At 50.3% G+C, this 22,692-nt stretch overlaps 2 protein-coding genes across 2 annotated transcripts in view; both read right to left on the reverse strand.

Annotated features, from left to right (window-relative positions):
- Positions 1-251: 251 nt before the first annotated feature.
- On the reverse strand, positions 252-4,017 carry DHRS13 (dehydrogenase/reductase 13). The gene is made up of 5 exons (XM_065897528.1): positions 3,891-4,017; positions 3,679-3,797; positions 2,564-2,687; positions 2,072-2,383; positions 252-694 (listed from the first exon to the last, which is right to left on the reverse strand). Exons 1-5 carry the CDS (start codon positions 4,015-4,017, stop codon positions 252-254), a joined length of 1,125 nt encoding a protein of 374 aa, XP_065753600.1.
- A 2,807-nt stretch (positions 4,018-6,824) lies between these two features.
- The window catches only part of PHF12 (PHD finger protein 12), a 39,527-nt gene continuing 23,659 nt past the window's right edge, over positions 6,825-22,692 (reverse strand). Inside the window, exons 4-15 of the mRNA XM_065896685.1 lie at positions 21,710-22,103; positions 20,433-20,553; positions 19,062-19,194; positions 16,843-17,007; positions 14,022-14,180; positions 12,608-13,403; positions 11,310-11,435; positions 10,485-10,628; positions 9,499-9,597; positions 8,692-8,774; positions 7,964-8,102; positions 6,825-7,598 (exon numbers count right to left, since the gene is read on the reverse strand). Of these exons, the coding sequence (XP_065752757.1) occupies positions 7,264-7,598; positions 7,964-8,102; positions 8,692-8,774; positions 9,499-9,597; positions 10,485-10,628; positions 11,310-11,435; positions 12,608-13,403; positions 14,022-14,180; positions 16,843-17,007; positions 19,062-19,194; positions 20,433-20,553; positions 21,710-22,103 (2,694 nt within the window). The 3' untranslated portion in view covers positions 6,825-7,263. The remainder of the gene's footprint in view (positions 7,599-7,963; positions 8,103-8,691; positions 8,775-9,498; positions 9,598-10,484; positions 10,629-11,309; positions 11,436-12,607; positions 13,404-14,021; positions 14,181-16,842; positions 17,008-19,061; positions 19,195-20,432; positions 20,554-21,709; positions 22,104-22,692) is intronic.

Consider the following 22,692-nt stretch of genomic DNA (forward strand, 5'->3'; position numbering starts at 1 on the left):
TCCTGAGAAGCCGCATCTGGCACACTACGCCCCACCTCTCAATCTGTGGTTACGGTCACTCTTCAGGAAGAAATCATCACCCTTTATTTCCTTCCATCAGGAAACGAGCTGTCCAGGATGTAGCTTGAAGCCCCAGAAGGTAACCATGGAGGTAAAAATTGCAACCCTCTCAATGCCCAGTGCGTGGCCTGGCACACAGCTAAGGTTTTCAAGGCCCACCAAGTGCCCTGGAAAGCTTCCCGGCCTGGGGGTTAGGAGGTTTGGAGCTCAGGTTCAGCTTTAACCAGAATTCGGCGCATGACCTTAGACAAGTCTGGTGAACTCTGAGGGCTGGGGTAGAGTTCAGAAGCCGTGGGCTCCTCGGGGTGGGGGCTGCTCGGAGAATATGGGTCCTCAGGCTGGGGATCTTCATCAGATTCGGCACCCTCGCCAGGCCCAAGCCCGGCTAGCCTTTTGCTGGCCTCCCATAGCCGGTGAGCTGCCCGGTCGTCTCTTGCAGCTGGGGTCACCTCCTCCACATGGCAGTTGGCAAAGTATCTTCCACTGAGGGGCTCAATGCCCTCCTGCAGAGCGCAGTACAGGGGGGTCTGGGCACCCCCTCGTGGTGCCCGCAGCACCAGCCAAGCCACTGGGCGCAAAAGTGGGCGGAGCCATCCAGGAACGTGGCGCAGGAACAGCTCCGAGTTCACTGGCCCTGTGGACAGGAAGAAAGGAAGGAAGGAGCAGGGAGCACAGTGGGTGAGGGCCCAGGGTAAAAGTAGCAAGAACAGGGCTACAAGGGAGTGGGGAACAGAGTCCAGTTCCAGGGAAACCAAGGTAGTATTTACCAGGTAGTATTTAGGGCCCCGACAAGGTGACCTCACTCGTTTCTAACAGCAAGCTCCTCTTCTCCATCCCAACTCCTTATATATCCTCATCTTCCAGATTTTGCTCGTGCTGTGTCCCCAGCCTGGGACCATTCTGTCTCTCTCCACCTTTTCTACTAGCTCATCTTTTTTCCTATTCCTTTGTTTAATCAGCAAACACTTATTAACACCTGTAGTAGACGGACGTTAGAGGCATGGAGTGTAATAATGGTTATCTATAATTATTATTGTCACTATTATAGTTACTAACGAGCCTTAGGCATGATTATCTAATATGCAGTATGGTAATACGGGTGGGGCAAATCTTGTTATCCTGGAACCTGTTCCCTAAAGGCAGGGATGGGTCTTAGTCATCAGTAAAATCACTCAGACTGTAAGACAAAATGCTTCCAGTGGACCCGCAGACCCCGGATGACCCAGCCCATCTCTATTCCTCATCTCTTGCCACTCTCTCCGCTCTCACTCTGTTCCAACCATACCAGGCTCCCTGTTCTTTCTCAAGCACACCAGGCACTTCTGCCTCAGGGCCCTTGCACTTGCTATTTACTCTGTTCTTTAACTCTTCTCCTCAGAAAACCTCATGCCTCATTCTCTCATCTCCTTCAGGCCTCTACTCAAATGTTACCTTTTCAGATACATCTTCCTTGACTGCCATAGATAAAAATAGCACTCCCTGACATTTCTTTTTCTTGTGCCAACCCTGTCATTTCTTAGTCCCCTTACCCTGTTTTATCTTGCCCCGTAGCACTTTATCACCACCTGTCACCGTATATATTTATTTATTAGCTGTCTCCCCCTTCTCTAAAGTAGAATGTAAACTCTACAAGGATAAGGTCTTTGTTTTGTTCGCTGCTACCTCCCCTGCATTGAGATTAATGCCTGGAACATAGTAGGTACTCAGTAAATGCTCCCTGACATCATCATTATCATCATGTGGATGGCTCCTTGGGGTGAGAACCTAGGCCTTATTCATTGCCATACCCTACCTAGCAGTCAGCATCCAAGTTTGTGGTGTGAGAGGAAAATCCCAGACAAGGAGAGCCTAGCTTCAAGATCAGCAAGGAACAGTTCTCTCCTGGGACCAGACCTCCTTCCTACCCTGAGATTCTGTGGCTCAGTGAGAGGTTGGGGCAGCATGGGATGGGGGCGAGGATGGGAGAGGGGGAATCAAAACAAAGCAGAGCAGCCAGAGAGCCAAGTCTCACCTGGGTGGGCTGCATAGCAGGTGATGCCAGTGCCCTCAAGCTGAGTGGCGAGCTCCCTGGCAAACAATACGTTGGCCAGCTTACTGTCGGCATATGCCCGCAGCTCCTGCCGCCAGCCCACCACTGGGCAGTCCAGGCGTGTGAAGTCGAGGCGGCCTCGACGGTGGGCGGCTGAGGATACCACCACCACGCGGCTGGGGGCGCATGTCTTCAGCCGGGGCAGCAGCAGGTGTGTCAGCAGGAAGGGGCCGATGTGGTTCACTCGCAACAGCAGGTTAAAGGGCTCCCGGGTTCGGCCACAGGAACTGATCCCTGGGGCAGGGGCTAGGTGTGAGCAACTGCTCCAGAGGGATTCCTGGAGGCCTCGGTGTCCCCCATGTGAGATGGTGGTAGGGGGCATCGTTCCCACACGTCCCCTGGCAAAGCCTGGCTGGAGGGGTCGGCTGCCCCCTGGCCACCCGCCGCCCCCCTGCAGGGCCTGCTGCCCCTCACCGGCATTGTGGATGAGGATGTCCAGCCGTGGCTCAGAGCTCAGGAAGGCAGTGGCAAAGGCCCTCACGGAGGCCAGACTGGCCAAGTCCAAGGCCATGAAGATGACCTCATTGTTCCCACTCTCCTGTGGAGTGGCAAGGGCTGGGCTGTCACACGCACCCTTCTCTTCTTCCCCCTCCCCAGGCACCAAATTCTGAGAGTTCAACTCCTACTACTACTAAGATCTGCCCCTAGGCGTTAGAATGTAGTGGATAAGTGTGTGAACACTGGATGCAAATCTTGACTTTGCCTATTACTAGAGTGAGACCTTGGGCAAGATGCTTAATCTTTCTGAGCCTTCGTTCTCTGTAAAGTGGGAATAATAATACCTGTCTCAGAGTTATCGTGAGGATTAAATGAGTTAATACATGTAAAATCTTTAGAACAGTGCCTGGCACGCACTCGTGCATAGGCACTTGCTATTATTAATATTATCATACCCTCTGCCCATTATTGTTTACCCTAAAGTCTACAACAGACTTCTCACTGGTGTCCTCCAACCCACTCTTATCCCCTCCAAACCAGACACCACACGGCCACCAAGGGGTTCATTCCAAAAGGCTATTCTGACAGTCCAGACCCTGTGGAAGACCCTTCACTGGATCTCCACTGCCCATTCTATAAAATCTGATCTCAGTAGCGTCTGTAAGGGCCCTCAGAACCTGGCCCTGGCTCAGAGTGTTCAGCCCCTTCATTTTGCCTCTTTTCCTCATACTCTGTGTTCCAGCCTCATTCAACCTTTTAATCGGTTTCTTAAATCAGACCAATTAATTTGCCTCAGGGCCTTTGCGTATGCTGTTCCCTCTGCTGTTCCCTTTCCGACTCTTTCATTAATGTAACTTCTACCGGTCCTTAAATGTCTTAGAATAGCAATTAATTCCTTCAGGTCTGGTGCCCTTTTGCTGTGTGACCAGAAGACCTGTGCATCCCCTCTTCTGCACTTGGCGAACCGAGCCGCACTCTCCTTTCAGGGGCTGCGTTTCCTCCAAACCCGCCCCGAGCTGCTCTGCTCACTCCTGTGTCCCAGGTGTGACTGTCCTCTGTTCACGGTCCCGCCTGGCCCCGCCCGCCCTCACCTGACGGAGGTCGAAGGCGGCCGCCTCCCCGCGCTCCCGGCTCCGGCAGGCTAGAACCACGCGCGCTCCCCGGCGCGCCAGCTCCAGCGCCGTCATCTTTCCGATGCCGCTGTTGGCGCCTGCGGAGGGCGGGCGGGAACCGAACTGAGCCCGCGGGCCACCGCCCCCTCCGTCCCGGCTTCCCCGCCCCCTGCCCGCCAGCCGGCACTCACCCGTGACCACGGCCGTGCGGCCCCGCAGGCTGGCGATGCCGCGGCACGGCGGCCCCTTCACCAGGTTGTAATAGACTAGCACGTAGGCGCCCAGCAGCAACCCCACGCTCAGCAGCAGCGCCTCCATGCCGGCCGCGCCTCCGGGCTCCCGCTCAGGCCTCGAGCCGCCCCGGATCGCCGCCTGGAGGCTGCGGGATCGCCCCGCACGGGCCTGGAAGGGCGACAGGCGCTCTTCGGCCTCGCGAAGGCGGAGGCGGAGGCTGAGGTGGACGGGGGCGGGAGGCAGGGCAGGGGGTGTGTGTGCGTGCGTGTGCGCGTGGGCCCTGGGAGCGCCCCCTAGGCGTGCGTCTGCGTCCTCTCGGTGTCTGCTGGTGCGAAAACCTAGGTGCATGTGTGCGCTTGGGCCCTGGGAGCGCCCTCTACGTATGTACATGAATCCTTAGGGAGGGCGTGAATGACTTTGGTGTGTAATGTGCCCATGGATCCTGGGATCGCCCTTTAGGTTGTGTGCGTGCCTCTGGATCCTGTGTGTGTGTGCCCATGTGAGCACCTTGTAGGTGTGTGAATTTGTGGGCCTCGAGACCCTCCAGGTGTGTGCATGCATCTGTAGTCTGTCAGTGGGTGGGTGCTTGAGTGACCGTCTTCGTATGTACCTGTGCTTTGTTCTGGGCTCTGGAGCAGGAGGGGCTAAGCAGATGTGAGAGCCCTCTGGGTGTCAGTAAATAGCAATCCTTCCCATCTGGAGAGGAGTGGGTACATGAATGCTGCTGTGTCCTGGATGCTCTGCTCTCAGTAAACACAAGTCCGTCAATTCCCAATCCTCATATTCAGCCCTCAGCTTCTGGGATTCTTCCCAAAGAGGCCAGAGAGGTGGCACAGTGTGTTCAGGGTGGCACCATCAGTTAAGGGCTGTCAGGGGTCACTCATTCATTAGCCGTCTATCTCCCTGCCTCCCCCACCCCTCCATTTCTGAAGGGAAGCGGGAAGAGAGTGTAAAATCTGTTATCTGACCTTCAGGAGGCAATTTGTCTCTGAAATTCTCACAGGTGGTAGAAATAGGTAAAGAAGCTCCATCACTGAATGGAAGTGATTATGATGGCAAAGTGGGTGGGGACAGCTAGGGAGGCATGGGTAAGGGTATTCCTGGCCAGGTGACTTGCCAGGAGAAAGGAGAAAAAAATCTAGTACAATTTAGCACCCATTGTTTGGCACTTATGGCATGCCCGGCAGTGCAGTTAGCCTTGGAAATACCGAGCAGAAAAATGTTTCTGTCCTTAAGGAGTTCAAGAGGCCCATTAGGGTAGGGGTAGGAGAGTGGCGGAGACAAAGCTAGACAAGTAGGTGGAAGCCAGGGCCAGACCTCACATTCCATGGGGAAGTTTCCTATTTAGCTGCACTGTGGACTCAGTGTTCAAGTGTTGATACTGTGGGATGAGGCTAGGGATGGAACATTAATGAAATTAATGGATGCGCTCTCCACCCCCGCCAAGGCAAAATCCTGATATGTGAACAGGTACCACCCACTCTAACAGTGCTGGCATACACACAGATGTGTTCTTTAAGGAGTAGGAGATGGTCTTCAGGAAAAACTTCTCAGATAAAGTTTCTTAGGTAAGTGTACGAGGAGGAAGGAATAGTTTGGTTTAAAAAGAGGGTGCTTGGGGGCCTTAGAATTAAGGTAATGGGTAGAATCATCTGATGAGGAACTGTAGTTGTAAAGTTGTGATCGCAAGTCACGTTACTTGTGGCACGGCTGAGTCTAGAGATTGGATTTCTCCTTTTTCATGTTCTTCAGACATTCGAATCAACAAATTCCTCACTAGATTCTAAGCTCCAAGAGGCAGGGGCCACATCTGCCCTGGTGATTGCTCACAGCAAGTGACCTAGACCAAGACCAAGGCCTGGCAAAGGCCGGAACTGGAGGAGCTCGAGTGATACTTGAATATATTAATGAATTCCTCCATGCCCAGCTAAGGGCTCCAGGCAGAAAAAAACAAAACCAGGTGTTATGACTTCCCCCAGAATAGGTGGATCAAATATGATAGCAAACAACTGGAACCAAAGGCAGCCCCAACTCGTTGGGTTAAAGCTTCTAGACCAGAATGCAGAGGTCTCATGCCATCTTCTATTTTAATGTCTTGCTTTTGGAGCCAGGAGGAGCAGCGATCTGCACACTCTTGGATTCTTGCAGAATCTGATCGTGTCAAATGATCAAGCCCTCTGAACTCCCTCAAGTCACCCACAAAGCCACAGAACAGCCCCCCTTCACAGCTGCACCCGTCCCCTCCCATTTCTCCCTCCCACCTTAGGTGCACTTTTATCCAGCGCCTCCCCTCTCCTGACTTTCCTTGGGGACTAAGCACCTGGGAGTGAGGCTTGTTCATTGAAGCTGTGGGACCAGGGCCTCAGAGAGGGTCCCCTCTAAGGGTGATGACAGGTAGGACAGACAGGCAGAAAACATAATTTGAAGTATTTTTGTTTTTTTATATACAGAATACAGGAAAGTTTCTGTAAAGTCTAAAACATTACAATTACTATGTACATCGGTACTAGTTGTCGGGGTGGAAGGAAGAGGAGAGAAGTGGCAGGAGAACAAAAAAAGGAGACAGAACAGGTTTACGACAAAAACGCTTTTGCTACAATAGACAATTTGAAGAAAACGCTCTACCACATGTAGTACTGTACAGTTTTAAAAAACATTGAAAAAATGTCATCACTAGATGTATTTACACAAAATCCAAATACACTTTTCCTTATTTGAAATAAAATAGATGGACAGCCAGAAAAAGAATTCATTTCTCATTTGTCCATAATACACAGTAGCTACCTGTAGTGCAACCGCTGCAGAAAGGGAGAATAACCTGGAGGGTGGGAACCATGGAAGGAGGGTGGGTAGCGATCTTTATATTAAATAAAACAATGATATTGTATAGATTTTGCTGTATGAAAACTGTATTTTTTTTCTTTTAATATAAAACTATTGTCACTGCCACAAAATAGAACAAGTTTCTGATTATTTTACAACGGCGGGCGAGGGGGAGGGAGCAGGAGGTGGGTGGGGAACGGTTTTGTGTCGGAGGAGGTGTCCAGACCACTGGCCTTCCCCTCCCTGCCCACGCTGTTCCTCAGCTCCGTCTGCCGCTTTCCCATGAAATGCTGAGTACAAATATATGTGCAAATGCCCCCTAGAACTTGAGAAAAGAAAAAAGGATTTTTAAAAAAGTCAAAAGGTTTTCTTCATTTCATGCAAAGATTGTAGTTGAAGGGTTTCTGGTGGAGTATAGAAAAAACCCCCGGGCTTGGTTTGTGTACATTTTTGCATTGCAGGAGTCTTGGGTTGGGTGGAAGGGCGGGTGACGGGTGGCCGCCAGTCCTAGGGAACGGAGTTGGAGCGCAGCACAGGGCCCTGGTGGGGCTTGAGAGAGAGCTTCTCGGCCAAGACCCCATCCTGTAGCAGGCCGGCATCGCCTTTGGGCTGTTTGGTCGCAAACTCAGTGATGCTGAAGACAAACTGCAGGCACCCCAGCTTGATGTAGCTGCCGTGGTGCAGTAAGGCCGTGCCCTCCCAGCCGGCCCCACTGCCCCCAATCAAGCTCGAGCTGCTGGCTTTGCAGTTGCAGGGTCTCCGCTGCGGGCCCTGGGCCTGGGAGCTCATCATGGCTGCCTCCTCACTTGGCTCTTCATCCTGTTTCTGGTGCCGGCGGCGCCCTGGGAAAAAGGGGGAAGGTCACAGGAGAGGAACGGTAAGCGGCCAACCCACCGGGGCTGTCTGCCAGGGTTGGGCCCCTGTACCTCCCCGCTCTAAATGCTGCGAGACTCGGGGTGAGGGGCACTCAGAAAGGACTGGTGGAGTCTGAAGTCCCCAGGTAGGTGTGTACACACGTGGGGCTGCACAGCACATGCTTCTCTGTGGCCTTTCCTGGGCCCACGAGCACGGAGAACCTGGCCAACGGGACCAGGAAGGCAAGAGACAGCAGGTCATGGCAGCAAGCCAGAGCCACCCTGACTGAGGCATTAGAGAATGTGTCCAAACATGGCAGGTTCTGTGGCCACAGGCCTCTGCTCCAACTTACTGATGACACTCTGCACTTTGGCAACAATACTGCTTGGGGGGGTTGGCGGGGTCTTCTCAGAGAAGTCACATGAATACAGCACGTTGTCCACCGTTGTCCCGTGCTCACTGTAGTTTAACAGCTCATAATGTTTGGTATTCTGAGGAGGAGGGGGGAAGATAAGATGTGTGGTCTGCTGCGTGGGGCCTGGGGCTAAGGGGAGAGAATACACATGGAGAAGGCTGTGCTGCTCTACCTGGGGAGCTCCCTCTTTCTTCCCCAGTCATGCCCCCCTTCCCTGTCCCTTTCGAATGGGGCGCAAGACTCACCTCTTCAAGAAAGTTTCCTTCCTAGCCCGCCCCCCGCCCGCGCAACAGTCTGCCTCCTTAGCACGGGCTCCTGGTGAAATGATATTCACCGGCTCGTGATGGTGATGACGAAGCTCACAGGGACACGCCCAGAGGGCTTGGTTCCTTCTATGATGGCCCCCTCCCCTGCTTTAGGGTGCTCCGCCCCGCGCTGGGCCTGTTGACCAACCTCAGGAGAAATGGGAGCCCTGCTCCTGGGGAGCGGGTAGCCGGGTAGGATGCCCCTTCACACCAAGACTCTTCTCCAGGAATGACGGGGAGGGACAAAAAGGAGAGGACCCCCAATCCCCTTCCCCTCACCCCAGGGCACTGAACAAACCCCAGCGCCTGGGACAGGGCTCAGGTTGGAAGACCTCTCTCCCACCGCGTCCCCACCCTCACCTCATCGTAGAAGATGCAGGCGTGTTTCCCAGACACGTAGTTACAGTGACCATAGTTTGTAAGGCACACGTCCATGTCAGCTCCTGTGAGGTGGCAGGACGCGAGGAAAAGGAAGGCAGAGGACAGACTGTCAGGGGTGTGTGTGGGGGAGGTGAGGGGCCAGGGAACTTCCGGGCGGGAGCTCAAGGGGTAGGTAGCTCAGGGCCCTCTCCTTGTATTTTTGAACAAAAACTGATGTCTTTTCTAATCCCCTGTTAAAGAACAGCTGTCCCCACCAGCTCATCTGCTTTAGAACATGTGCTGTTGCCCAGAGGAGAGCAGTGAGCTACTGAAGAGGATGGGGTATTTCTAGGAGAGCACAAGATGGGGTGCAGGACCCATAAACCGTCTCATCTGAAAGAAAGGGAAAGTTCTAGGCTAAGGGCTCATCTGTCCCTCTGCACAAGATGTAGGGCTAACTAAGTAAGTGTTAGATACGTGTGAGCCCCATCACTTTTTCAAAGATCTCCAGGGACAAAGCATCTGCCCTCTCCTCAGGTATTTCCTGCAGTGTTTAAAATGCCTCACTGGGTGGCAGTCAGAGCTGACGTTCAGCCCTCCTGATGCCACACTGGGCACAAGGCGAAAGGGCCTGAAGCAGGGAAGACAAGCAGTTGATGGTCTCCTTTCTTAGTCCCTCTTGTCCAGACGTCTGCTGGGTTAAACCCGTCAGCCCTGGAGAGGGCTTCCCTCCCTTTCTAGCCTCTGTGGGTAAGAGTATCAATCTTTAGGGCCGAACAGATTCAGCACCTCTCCCAGCTGGCTTACCTGTCCCGATGTAGAGGGTTCGATAGCACATGTTCACAGCTCCTCCCAACCCTAAGAGAGGGTAGAACACAGCTCGGGCCTGTACTTCCCTTCTCGGCACTACAAGGCAAACACAGGGACGTGACCATTCAGAAACAGAACCTGGGGCCCAGACATAAATCAACAGAACCTGGACCTTTGGTGATGGCCTGAAGAAAATAATCCCACTGGATGAGTCATCTTTCCAAACTCACATCTGACACTAGGCTGCTTCAGGGTGAGGCTTCCTCTCCCCACTTACAGCATTTCCCATGTGGGTAATAAGAAGGACCATCTTTGAAGATGACCATATAGCTCAAGGATGATAGTACTTGAAGCACCTGGGCTGCCTGTTGGTTTATCAGGGAATATACCAACTGATACTATAGGGAGGCTGTGCAAAAACACCCAGAAGGCAGAGACCAATGCTTCTCTAATTTTGAACATGAATCACCTAGGGTTCTTGTTAAAATGCAGGTTCTGATTCCATAGGTCTGAGGTGGGGCCTGAGCTCTGCATTTCTAACAAGCTCTTAGGTGATGCTGATGCTACTGGTTTGGGGACCACCTTCTAAGCAGCACGGCTTTTAATGGCTAATGCTCAAAGGGCTATCCTAAGCAGAGTTAACCTTCTGGGAAACTCTTCTAACTCAAATATTTGAGAGCGATTGAGCAGAAAGCACACCACAAATACCCAAAGGCGCTCATAGCTGCTTTCTGTGCCTCAAAGAGGATGCGTATGAAAGAGTTACAGCAGACTTTCCCGAGTCTGGTCTGAAAGCTGTGGTTGCCATCTTGTTTCTGCTTTCTGAGAAAAGAAACCACGGTGTTTTATTAAGCCCAGTAAAGGCATACATGGAGGACTGAGATACTGAAAGCTGAGATTCTCCATGGAGAGGAGACGGCTGTTCACACACACAGAGGGTAGATCTAACGGTGTGGTGTGGTGGCAGATATGGGCATGCCCACCTTCTGTGTGGTGCCCTCCAGAAGCCAGCGGATGTGCCCCAACACTGCCCGGTGAAGCTTGGACCCGGGAGGGGAAAAGCTGATGTATTCTCTGCAAGGCCAGAAACTTGACCAGCTTCTCGTCCAGCATATTTATCTCGATTTCTATTAACCAAAGAGAAAGATTAAAAAGCTGCTGAGGAGGAAATGGAATGCGGAAGTAGGTGAGCATCACAGAGCAACTATTTCAGCACTCCTAAAATCCAGCCAAGTGATTTTCTTAAACAACACAGAGTACAAAGTGGTACAAGGATCTGGAGCTGAGCACCTCACTAGCCATTTGCAGCGAGAGACAGACGCCAACGCAGCCTGAGCAGATGCCTCCTGCAGTGGGGTAGCTTAATGTTAGGTACAGCAGTCCTAGAAAGTGGAGCGAGACAAACCACTTGCCTGCCTGTGGGCGAGGGCCCAGATGTCTGACACTGAGGCTTGGATTTTCCACCCACCCTGTTCACAGAGATCAAGACCTGCCCCAGTTCTCCCTGACTCTGGGGATTTTTCACAGACGAGATCCCTCCTTTGGGAGCAAGGCTCCGCCTGGTTTTATTCTTCAAGTCCAGATGATCTGCCTAAAGTGATTTCCTTCTCTTCTCACTGGTTCAGCTCGGCTTTGCTCTCCCTTCGAAACAGGAGAAGGGCCTTTCCTTCCTACCCCACTCCCCGACCCACCGCCCAGCCCTCTGAGATCAGGCATCCCTTCTGTCCCCTTTTCAATGAGCTGAATGCTGCAGGGGGCAGCACCTTCACCACAGTCGCTAGTGGCAGAGCAGCAGTTCACTCACTCACCTCCATTGACATCCATAAATGCTCGAAGTGAGTTGGTGAGGTCCACCATGGCAGTAGAGTTGGCTGGGAAAGAGGGTACGGTTAAAGCGCTTCCTATGGATAACGTGCCGGGGCTGACCTTGCCATCTGGGGACGGAGCAGGAAGACTGTTACTTACGTCGCCTGAGGGAAACCCACCGGTCCAATCCCCCACTGCTGAGACAGGTCTGGATTTCGGACCCAAGGTGATGTTCCCTTCTTGATTCTCACCCCATAGGCTCTGGAACTCCTAGAGCTAAAAACGTGTGGTGAGGAAGGGCAGATGGAACGACAATGCACCCGGGCACGCAGGAGTCTCCAGAGCACCGAGAGCAAGTGAAATCTACTGCTCTGGGGAACGTGGTGGGATAGCTTCATTCGCTGGGCACGACTACCTCCCTGCTGCCTCTGCTCATTGAAGTAAGCGGTGCCTGCCTCTGCGATTCCTGCGCACTCAGGTTGGACTCACAGGGTGCAAAATCTATCCAGGTTGGTATTAAGAGATAAACAGAACAGGAAAAGCGCCTGGGAGTAGGGGCCGTCCTGGGACCAGGGGCCCCCATGCAGAGAAGTCACAGTCACCTGGTTACCGAGACTCCCAGCTGACTAGGAGGCCAGCTTCAGTTCAGACGGGAGAGACCACAGGGGGTTCCAGCAGCATCTGAAACCTGGTTCAGATGCTGGGGTCAGCAACCTTGAGGTCCTGAATGCTGACTGGAGACAGCTGAAAGAGCAGGTCTACACCAGGCCAAGTATGGATTAAGGGACTGCCTTTTGGAATGTGGCCCGAGGGCAAGCTTTTGGGCCAGACCAACCTCTGCGGGCACCTGCACTCCCTGACATGGAGATTCCTTCAAATGAGCTCTCTCTGAGAATCTGGATCAGGTGTGGATCATGAAACACTGAAGCCATCACCCAGAACCTCAGGCTGACCACAGTGGCTCCAGAGAGCATGCTGCTTTCCTCTGAGGTGAAGGAACAAAACAGGAAGAAGACTAAGCCTGGAAGGTGTGGGAAGGTGGAGTGAGAAGACCCAGGCCACAGTTTGAATCCTGCACTGACTTGGTAGGTTACCTTAAGGAAATCACTTTCAGAGCCTAAGCAGTCCCGCCTACAAAATAGGGACAAGTTAACATGTACTTTCTCTTCTATCATAGAAACAGGGGAGGACAAATAGTACGGACATCGAAGTCCTCTGACATATTTACGGGGATACACGTGTTTTTTGAATCTTAAGTCTCATTTGCCGGGAAGAGCATGAAAGGCTGAGCAGCACTCACCTGACGATGGCGCTGGTGAGCAGAATCGTTGGTTGGCTCCTGTGGCCAAGATACCATCTCCTGCTGCTTGGGGGGGAGTGAGCACCCGGGTGGCATTTGGGGGTGAGCCCAGTGGCCTTGAATCTGTCAACGGAGGTCCTATCTGTGATTGGACAGTCTTTCTTTGCAAAGTGCTGGTGTTCTCGATGCTGGCACAAGAGCTGGGAACGGAAGGGGGTAGGCTTGGGACAGGAACCAAACTCCTCTGGGGGCAAGAGCTGGGGCCAGTGGCATTCTCTGTCTTCACAATGATGCCGACGGTGTGGTTCTGAAGCCCCCCAGCCGCTGGTGGCGTGAGGGGCCGAGGCCAGCCTTGCCGGTGTGAGAGGCCTGGTAGGGGGGTGTTGGCGCCTGGAAGTCGCCGGGGGTCCGTGGAATCAGTGGGGCTGCTGTAGAGGTGTGGGCCATTGGCTTTCACCTCTGTGTTCACTGGCCCGTTGGCAGTCCCACAGGGGGCTTTCTTGGATTTTTCCGCACAAGAACTGCAGCTGATGTCCTCTAGGGTTGGGGGCTGGTGGGGTGGAGAGCAGCTCAGGGAATTCTGGGTGCTAAGCCCTGAGGGGCAGGACAAGGGGTAGTGGGAAGGTGTAGGTGCCTTGTCAGCTGTTTGCAGGGAGTTGGTGATTGAGCTGTCAGTCACAATAACAGGCTTAATATCAGCCTTCTCTGTCTGCTCAGAGTCCCAATGCGAAGGCATCTGCTTAGCAGATAAATGTTTCAATATGCTGCACTGGAGCGCAACAACACTACAGAGCCACTGCAACGGAAGGAGAGGAGAGGAGAGGAGGGTGAGAGGCCTGGGAGGCGCTGGTCCTTCCTGCCACAGCGGCCAGGGCTACAGCAGAGCTGACAAGCACTGTTTCCGAGGTCCCATCGCGAATGCCCAGAGAGGGTGTGCTTGACTCCTGAGAGGGTTCCATTTCCATTCCCAAGCAAGGCTTGCTGGTATACTCGGCAGGCAACACCCTGGTCAGCAGAGCTTGGGATTCCCGTTCTGACTCTGCCCCTAAGGCTCACCTTGTCACCAATATTGAGAAAGCACCCAAGCACCTGCTGTGTGTCCAGCACTGTCACCTAACTTCTCTATAGGTCTGCTGATCTGTTTCTACAAGACAGATTTGCCCGTCTCACAGCACACTGGGGGACTGACGGAGAGAAGCAGACCAGGTGACTGTGTAGTTCTCTTACTTGCCTCAGGATCTGAGCCAGAGGTTCTCTCTGGAACATTCAACTCAGGGGGCGGGGTGGTGGTGGGGGGCTCAGGGAGGGGGAGGGTGGGGCTGCAGAAGATGGGGATGAGAATGACTTCCAATTAACAGCTGCGGCGAGGTGGAAGGAAGATTGGACTTGGAATCCCGGCCCTGCCTTCACTCACCTCTTGCTGCTCTGCCTGGGTGGCTAAGTGCTCAGAGTTCAAAAGGTGCGTCTGTGATTCCTCAGGGATCCCATTGCAGATCAGCTCCCCGTCCCGAATGGCCGCGGGTGCAATGAGAGGGGGTGGAAACTGGTACTGAGATTTGATAGCATCGGGAACCTGTTCAGGATAGATAGATAGAAGGAGGAAGGAGAGGGTGATAGTGCCAACAGGCCCAGTGGATTCTGCCCTGGCCACGCTCTTCTGTCTGTGGTGCCGATGCCCAAGGGGAAATCATCCACTAGGGTGTCCACCAAGGACGAGGAGGCCCAGTGGGCTGCTACTGTTCTATACCTCCATCTCTTTGACTCTGACACACACACACACACACACACACACACACAGACACACATACACACACACTAGCCTGAGAAGGCACAGAACTGGAAAAAGCAGCCATGTCTCCCACTTTTCTTCACCAAGGTCCAAGGGCTGCAGAAACTAGGCCTTCTGGCATGCTGCCTTCTGCTTTGGCCTAAAAAGTATAGGATGGCCACTGGACAGGACTTCAAATTGGTACTCTAGGCTCTTATTGATCAGTATCAAATTTGAGAGATGAGTGAGCAGTATCTGAGAGATAAAAAGTTAAATAAGGTCACATTCACAGCGGAAATGCTGTGTGAGGCCTATCTCGTGATAAGCATTCAATCAATGTCAGTTTTCTTCATCCATTCATTCATGACTCACAAAACAGTTGAAGACCTATTTGTTGCAGAAAGACAGAAGACACACTCTGAAACACACCACGTATGAATGAAAGAGCCATACAAGCAAAGAGTCATTCATACATTCAATCAACATTTATTGAGCGCCTCCTGAGTCTGGGCACTATGCCAAGTCCTAGAGATCCAGAGATGAACAAAACTTAAGCCTTGCCCCCAAGGAGCTCACAGTCTAGTGGGGAGATAAGCACAGAGACATTACAATACAATGTAAATGGGTCCTAGAAGACAGGCATGTCTAAGGAGCTATAAAAAAACACAGAGAGTGCTTATTTCTGTCTGGGGGGGGGGGGCAGGAGCTTGGGATTAGGGAAGATTTCATAGGAAGGCAGTATTTGAGCTGAGACTTGGAAGTTGAGGACAAACTTCCAGGCAGACAAAGGGGAACTAAAAGTAGGGGAGGTGGACTTGGAAAACATGTGAGAACCAACAGATTTGGTGACCAAGTCCGTATAGAGGATAAGGGAAGAAGAGCTGAACTTTGGTTTGAGGGACTGTGTAGAGATCACTGTCATTGACTGAAATAGGAGATACAAGAGGAAGAGCAGATTTGGAGGCAGAAGACTTTTGGTCTTGGGCAGGCTGAGACTGAGGTGTCTGTGGGATGGGCAGGCAGATATGAATCTAGATATGATGAGAAAGGCAAGGAACATGAAATTGAGAGTCACCACCACTAACAGTGGTGGTTGGTGCTATGGGCTTGTCTGAGGTCATCCAGGAATCAGAAGTGGAGGAGTGGGGCAGTAGGCTAGCCTAAGGTTGGCCCTCGGGAAGAGTGAAGGGGTAGGGGGAAGAGGAACCCATAACAAAGATAAGATATGAAGGTCTCAGTTGATTTTGCCTGCACTGCTATACATCAAGGATGAAGGCCAATGTTCCAGAACAGAGCTGGAGCAGTTCCCTGCCACTGTCCTCTGGTACTACAGTCCTCATCTCACTCTCAAACTGTCTAAGAACAAAATGCTTTTCAGGTAACTCATACCCTTGGATTTTCCTTGAGAATAAGGGAACATTTAAAAAGGGGGAGGGAGCATCATAAAACAACAGGATTTTATCAGGGCCTCCTGGCCTGTTCACTTCAGCAGCCAGGCTTTCTTCCGAATCCACACGGTGAATCACACAGCTGAGATTCCTCTTAGCTCTAGATGTTTAACTAAGGTATGAGGCACGTCACCTCCAATATACCCTACCCTCAACTGCAAACACCTTAATTTAACTTTGGAAAACTGGTGTTTCTACTGACGCATAAATATTTACACAGTTAAGAGTCTGTTATACAATTTTCAACAGTTAACATCTTGCTAGCGCTGACACCCAATGGAAGTGTGATGAGTGATTTTAAAGTGTGGCTGCCACCAAGTGGCCATATTTGAGAATTGCTGTTTTCCATTGGTGCATGGGACTGTCTGCAGGATTATTTCAAAAGAGAAAAATCAAGTTTACTTTCAGGTATATAGTGTTGCGCTCTCTAGGTTAAATGAATGAGACCGAACGGTTTATGAGAGCCTCAATGCTACCAAACGCTTTTCAATGAAGGAAATACTCCCGTCCATCTCTGTGGACACTTTAGCAGCTGTCAAATGCATACAAATGTCAAGTTGTACCAGTGTCACAATTTTTTGATTATTGGTTGATAGATTAACAGCAGCCCAGAAAAATGGATAGTTCCTCACCTTCCATAAGGCCTTCTGCTTAATCACCTCCACCTTCCCCTCACCCGACAGCTGTGGGAAAGGGGCCATCTAACAGAAACAGATGTAATGAGTGCCAGGCAAGGGGCAGTAAAAGCAGAGCACACCTAAGTTTGGTGGGAGGGGCCAAAAGGGCACTTATCCTTAGGAGAACTAGAAACCTGGCCGAGTCTGAAGGCCCACTTGCGGGTTTCCTGACCACCAACCCCAAGTATTAAAATGGTGGTCACATTCATTACTTGCTAAGACACCACAGACAGATCTCAGGGGCTTCAGTCTCCCCATCTGTAAAACTGGGACCATGATCCTCCGTCTACCCCAGGAAGGCAATCGGAGACCACATCCTGCCTGCACCAGGCTGTGACTCACCTTCAAGCTTCTTCTTTTGACCGACTGGAGCACGCGGCGGTTGGGAGGGTGCTTCTTGTGGATTCGGTTCAGGAAGTCCACTTTGACCACGTGCTGCGAAATGGTGTCCTGGAAACGGTCAAACACCTGGCACCGATTGCTCAGCGTCATGTTCTTCTGGTTCAGCTGGGGACAGAGCAGACACACTCCTGCAGTGATGTTCAGAACGCATCCCCCTCCCAATTAACTCTATGCTCTACTTTTAAAAAAGAGGAAGCCCTGGGCCAAATGGGCTCCTTCTGTCAGGTGCTGGTATGTCAACACTCCCATCAGAGGGCCAGGGAATGTGGATGAGACATTCTCCCTTAACCCTGCCCAGTCCAGCCTAGTTCCTACTCCCTGGGGAGGCTTGAGGGGTACAAGAATAGGGAATTAGCCAAGAAGTGCCCTTCCAAATTCAGCCTCTGACAGTCGACTATCCAGCGTATAGGGTTCAGAGGAGATGCAGGCCTTGGCCCTAGAGCGCTCCAGACTCCCTTCCTAGCAAGGGATTTTCTCCCACCAGAAGCAAGACTGTTTCCTGTATGGGAGCTTGGCTGACAGGTGAGATCAGCACCAAAATACTGTGTCTCCTGCCCTATTCCTCCACCACGGTACTAGGGAACATTAGTGAACCCATCTGGATACCAGAGCCTTGCTCTACAGCAGGCAGAAAACCTTGGACTGCTCTCAGAGGCCATAAGGAGGGAAGAAAAGTTTGTGCAGCTGCATAGAGAAGGCATAAAGAAACGATGCCTCTTTTCCTCTTCTACATCTGGTCCCCTACACATTAATTAAAAGAAAAGGGGACTTCCTTGGTGGTCCAGTGGTTAAGAACCCGCCTTCCAATGTAGGGGACGTGCGTTCCATCCCTGGTGGGGGAACTAAGATCCCACATGCCGTGGGGCAACTAAGCCTGCGTGCTCTAGAGCCAGCCTGCCACAACTAAGACCCGATGCAGCCAAATAAATAAATGTTAAAAAAAAAAAAAAAAAAAAAAGATCTATGTGGCAGCTTCCTACCTAGTACATTAGGAAAAACCCCTAAGTGGCTAATAAAAAGTCACCCAATTAATAATTTCTCATCTGCTGGAAAGCTGCTCTTACAGATTCATATTTGGGTTGACTGCTCATGGTTGGGTTTTTCTGGTTCAGCAAGAGGCAAAACAAGACCACTGAGCCTCGCAGAGAGGCTTCCTCCTATGTAAACTTTTCTGAGTGGCATTACTCAAATGAAGAGGGCCAAACAAACCTTTTCTCCCTATGTGCAAGTCTATAACTGAAGTTCCTCTTGGTGCAAAGTGGACAGCACACTGTCATGCTGAAGGCAAGCAGTCATTCCACGGTTATCATCATCTGATGGACAATGTCTTAAGCAATTACCCTTTTAATTTGGAAAGGCTGCTCTTATGAGGGAGCTGCTCCGCCTGAGGCCCTCCCCATTCAACCTTCTGAGTGACCGTGCCTATCAGGAAATGTCCTAAACCTCTTTTGGAGATAGCAAATTACAGTTCTATTCTAGCCCCGGGAAGCAGTCTGGAAAATGTAACCAAACCTCCTGGGAGATAAGATAATAGCACCCTCATACCATTCATTCATTCATTCAACAACTTACTTACTGAACACCTATTATGTGTCATGACAAGGTCTTTGTAAAGAAGGAAGAGACGGGCAAGAGCCTCATGTGGTGCGTAGGACACATAAGGTGTTCAGTAAGTGGCTGGCTGTCTGGAATACCGTTATCTGCGTCAATTCCTCAGTTCTCCAAAGTTACTGGGCAGTTAACTGCCAGTGCTACGAGAATAAATATTTTAGAATTTTCTTAGTTTGTTCCCTCTAAGAACAAGAAGCAAGAAGATATGGAAGAGCATTTATTTGCATAAGGTTGGGTCTAATGCACTCCCCCTTTTAGGGCTGTAAAACCAACTGCTTAATTCATTACAGAGGAAATTATTCACGAACAACCAAGCACTAGTGGGTTAAGTCTGTCGGTGCGACTAAAACAAGGCATTGCGGGAAAAGGCTAAATGCACAGCTGAGGCATGTCAAAGTAACCAGAACTGAGTAGGATGGTTTGCAGAAACCAGTGTCTGAGAGATTAAAGTGAACTCTGGTACAAAGCTGACTATACTATGCTTTCCACTGAATCAGTCCATGCCCCAGCTGTGCCCACAGAGGACTGAAGGACACTGCTGTGCTTACCACCACATGTTCGATGTGATTCGGACACATCCATCTGCCCAGGGGCATGGCAGTGAGCGGTGGCTCGAGGCAGTCCATGTGGAACAGGAGGGGGCAATAGTCACACTGGATAAGAGGGGCCACGCGACAACTCCTGCAAAAAAGAGATATAGGCCATTTCTATGGCAAGGTGGGAGAATTCAAACAAACTCTGCACTGTGGAACAGCTTCCCTTCCTTAATCCTAACAATGTTCTCCCACACCCTCCTCCCCAATAATCCCGTTACATTCACCATTAGGAAGATGGATGAAGTTGGGGGCTACCACCAGGCTCCTCATTATTCTCCCTCCTAAGAGGAATGTAGAGAAGTGAATTTTTTTGGAGTAGAGCTAAAGTGGTTGTCACAGCAGGAATGATCAATGCTTGATACCCACTGGGGGAAGACAGCCAACCCTGCTCTGATCTTTCTACTCCTTAAAAGAAAGCAACTACCTCAGTTTAAAAAAAAACAAAACCAAAACAAAACAAAGCACTAGCAACCTTTCCAGAGTCTTATACTACAAGAAGAAAAGACTTCTCTTCCATATGAAGCACTCAGCAAAACTGACAACCAGAGAGTTGTGCTGGAAAAATGATTTTGTAATGTATTCGTGTAAGCATAGATCAAGGGAGGGCATGTAAGCTAATGCCAATCATGATTTGTAACTACGATACTCAGTGAGTCCTTAAGCTATTCTGGAGACACAGTTTGGGTGTGGCTCAGAGTTCTGCTGCTCTACTATCTGGTTCCCTATAGCTTTTGCTGTGGAACATTTCTTTTCGATAGCTATTTTCTCCTGCTATCCTGCCCTTCTAACACATCCAAGCCAACAAGTCCAGCTTCAGTAACTGAAGCAGCTGGTTCCTATCACTGAGGAGATCCTATTTGAAGGGAACCAGCATCCCAGGGAAGCTACAACTGGGGCAGCCTAGAGGCTTTTGGAAGTCATCCAGCCTGATGCATACCAGCTAGTATGGATATCTGTACTACTTTAAAATTCATCTTTAGTGCTTTAAAAATCATGTGCCTTTTTCCAGGGATGTGTGTCTCTGCTGGCCACAGTTCTTCCTGCTAGCCAGTCTAAATATCTCGTGCTTCATTTTAAGTCCAACTCCTCTCGTTCTAGCCTCTGTAAACACGGTTTACAGTACTTCTGCACCGTGATTCTTCAAGAATTTTTTGTTACAACATTCAAGGCTCTGGTCAATTAGTCACTCAGTCTCTTTGTACTCATACCATCAGAATATGGGTTATCTATATTTAACACATGTGGTTTGGAAGAGACAATAGAAGAGAGAAAAAAACATTTGCTAAATATGAGGAAGAGCCTCTTGCTATGGAAGAAAAATACCTGTTACACGTGAAACAGACTTTGACTGGTAAGGGAACAAGACCATTGTGATCTAACTCATGCTGTGTCTTCTTAACGTTTTTCCCTGTGGTTTCCTCCTTTCTTCTCCTCTTGCTAGAACCTAGAAGAGAAATTGGTGGTGTTGAATTTTCCCTGGATGGAGAGTTCCTAGTTCGGGATATGGAAACAACAGTAAGTCCGAGGAACAGGTCTTAGTAAAAGCATGTGTCATGGCCTGGACATGCATCTCTTTCTGAGGCCCCCTGGGCTGGTTTGAAGGGAGAAAAAGAATGAGAAAGGAGGAAAAGGGAGATATAAGTCAGAACTAAGATTACAAGTCACTTGCTCTATGGCAGAAACACATCTAAATGTTTTGCAGACATGAAGCGGTCAGAAACCTAGGTTAGATACTGGTGACTTAAGAAATAGAAATACCCAGGTCTAATGGTCAATAAAGACTATTCTGTGAAGGTGGCTGAGGAAAAGAGTATAATTTTACTGCATTTTTATAGAAAGCAGAAATGCTTTGAGTCTGTATGCATCCTACTGACCAGCAGGTTTCTTAAGCCTGCCAATTTCACTTTCACTGGGAAGAAAATAAGATCTAGACGCTTTGTGGTATCAAGTAGAAGCCATGAGTTGATTAAAAAAAAAAAAGGGAATGGAGGACAATTTATAATATCCACCAAAACTACAAGTGCATAGTTTAAAAACAATATAAATGCATAGTTTTGACCCAGCAATTCTAGTATTAGTAATTTATCCTACTTATCCCACCGATACATTCACATGTATACAATGACGTATTTACAAAATTATTTGTTGAAACAGTATCTGTGGTAACACAAGATTAAGCACAACCAGAATTTCCATTAATAGGAAATTGGTTAAATAGATTATGGTACATCTATATAAAGAAATTCTAGGAGATACATAAGAACCAAACAGTGGTTATCTGTGAGGGGTAGGAATGCAGAAACTAGGCAAATGGCAGACAGGGATGGGTGTGAAATTTTTCATTGTAACCCTTTTTATATTTTTTGATTTTTGAACTATGTGTGTGTATTACCTTTTTTGTTTTTTAAAGTGATACTGGGAAGGGTGGAAAATAGAAAACTGAGCAAGCATTGTAAACCTGCAAAGATCTCGAACCAAGAACAGGAACCTGAGACAGTGGCTACACGGACAGTGACCTCACAGGCTGCACAGCCCTTTGGTTGGACAAGAGTCCTTTGGGGAAGCCGGGATAGGGGAGAGGAGATGACAGTCTGGCTAACCTGGTAGTGCAGTGGTACAAGTCAGTTCATTGGGCAACTGAAATTGGGTGGGGTTCCGCTCCATGGCGGCAGCAATCAGCAGCTCAAAGGGGCGCCTTAGCTGGGGCTGCACGTAGTCCGGCTCTGCTGCCACTGGCTCCTCGTCCACGTCGATGATGTCCTCGTCGACATCATTCTGCTCAGAGGTGGGGGTCTCTGTGCTGGCATTGGATGTGGGCGTGCCAGGACGGCTGGCTCTCCTTTCCAGGATCCGGGCATGGGCAATGGCCTTGAGTTCAGCTTTGCTGGCTGATCTGTCCAACAAGTCAGTGTCGCTGCTGGGGGATGTAGTCCGCTTGCCAGATTTGTCCACCAGTCCATTGACGTGGCCCAGCTCCTTTTTTTGCTCTCGTTTCTGTGCAAATAAACAGGTGGGCCCATCACACAAAGTGACACAAAATAGAGATGGATGTTACAAAGTCCTGCTAGACCACTAACCAAAATTACGGAAGTCTCTAATATCAGAGACTCATCCACCTGGGTGGGGACTTGAAACAATGGTCTGTTAAAGTTGACAAAACTATAGCTGAACTAAACTAAAGCTGGCAAAACCACTGCAGCAGGGAATCACCAAAAAGTACAAAAGTTAGAAACAATTTTACAAACCACACATCATATGATACACAGTGTCTGTATACAAGGTGGGGGGGGCGGTAAAGGGATAAAACGTTAATTCAGTGAGAATAAACTTAGACTAAGTGAGGACAGTGAGAAAAACGTAGAGAATCAAGGAGAGCACTGTTGTTTGCCTCGGAGTGCCCTGAATGGTTTTATGAACTTTGCTCAAAATACAGAAAAACCTGCAGAAGCAAAGGTAAAAAGTAAAACAGGCAAGCAGAGCTCCCTGTCCAGGGAGGTTGGGTGCTGACTTGCAAGGCAGCCACACCACAAGGTGGAAGGGTGGTGTGTGGAGGGCAGTGATCCAGCAATCATGGCGTCCAAGA

This window comes from Phocoena phocoena, chromosome 19 (assembly GCF_963924675.1).
Source record: "Phocoena phocoena chromosome 19, mPhoPho1.1, whole genome shotgun sequence".
Lineage (NCBI taxonomy): Eukaryota > Metazoa > Chordata > Mammalia > Artiodactyla > Phocoenidae > Phocoena > Phocoena phocoena.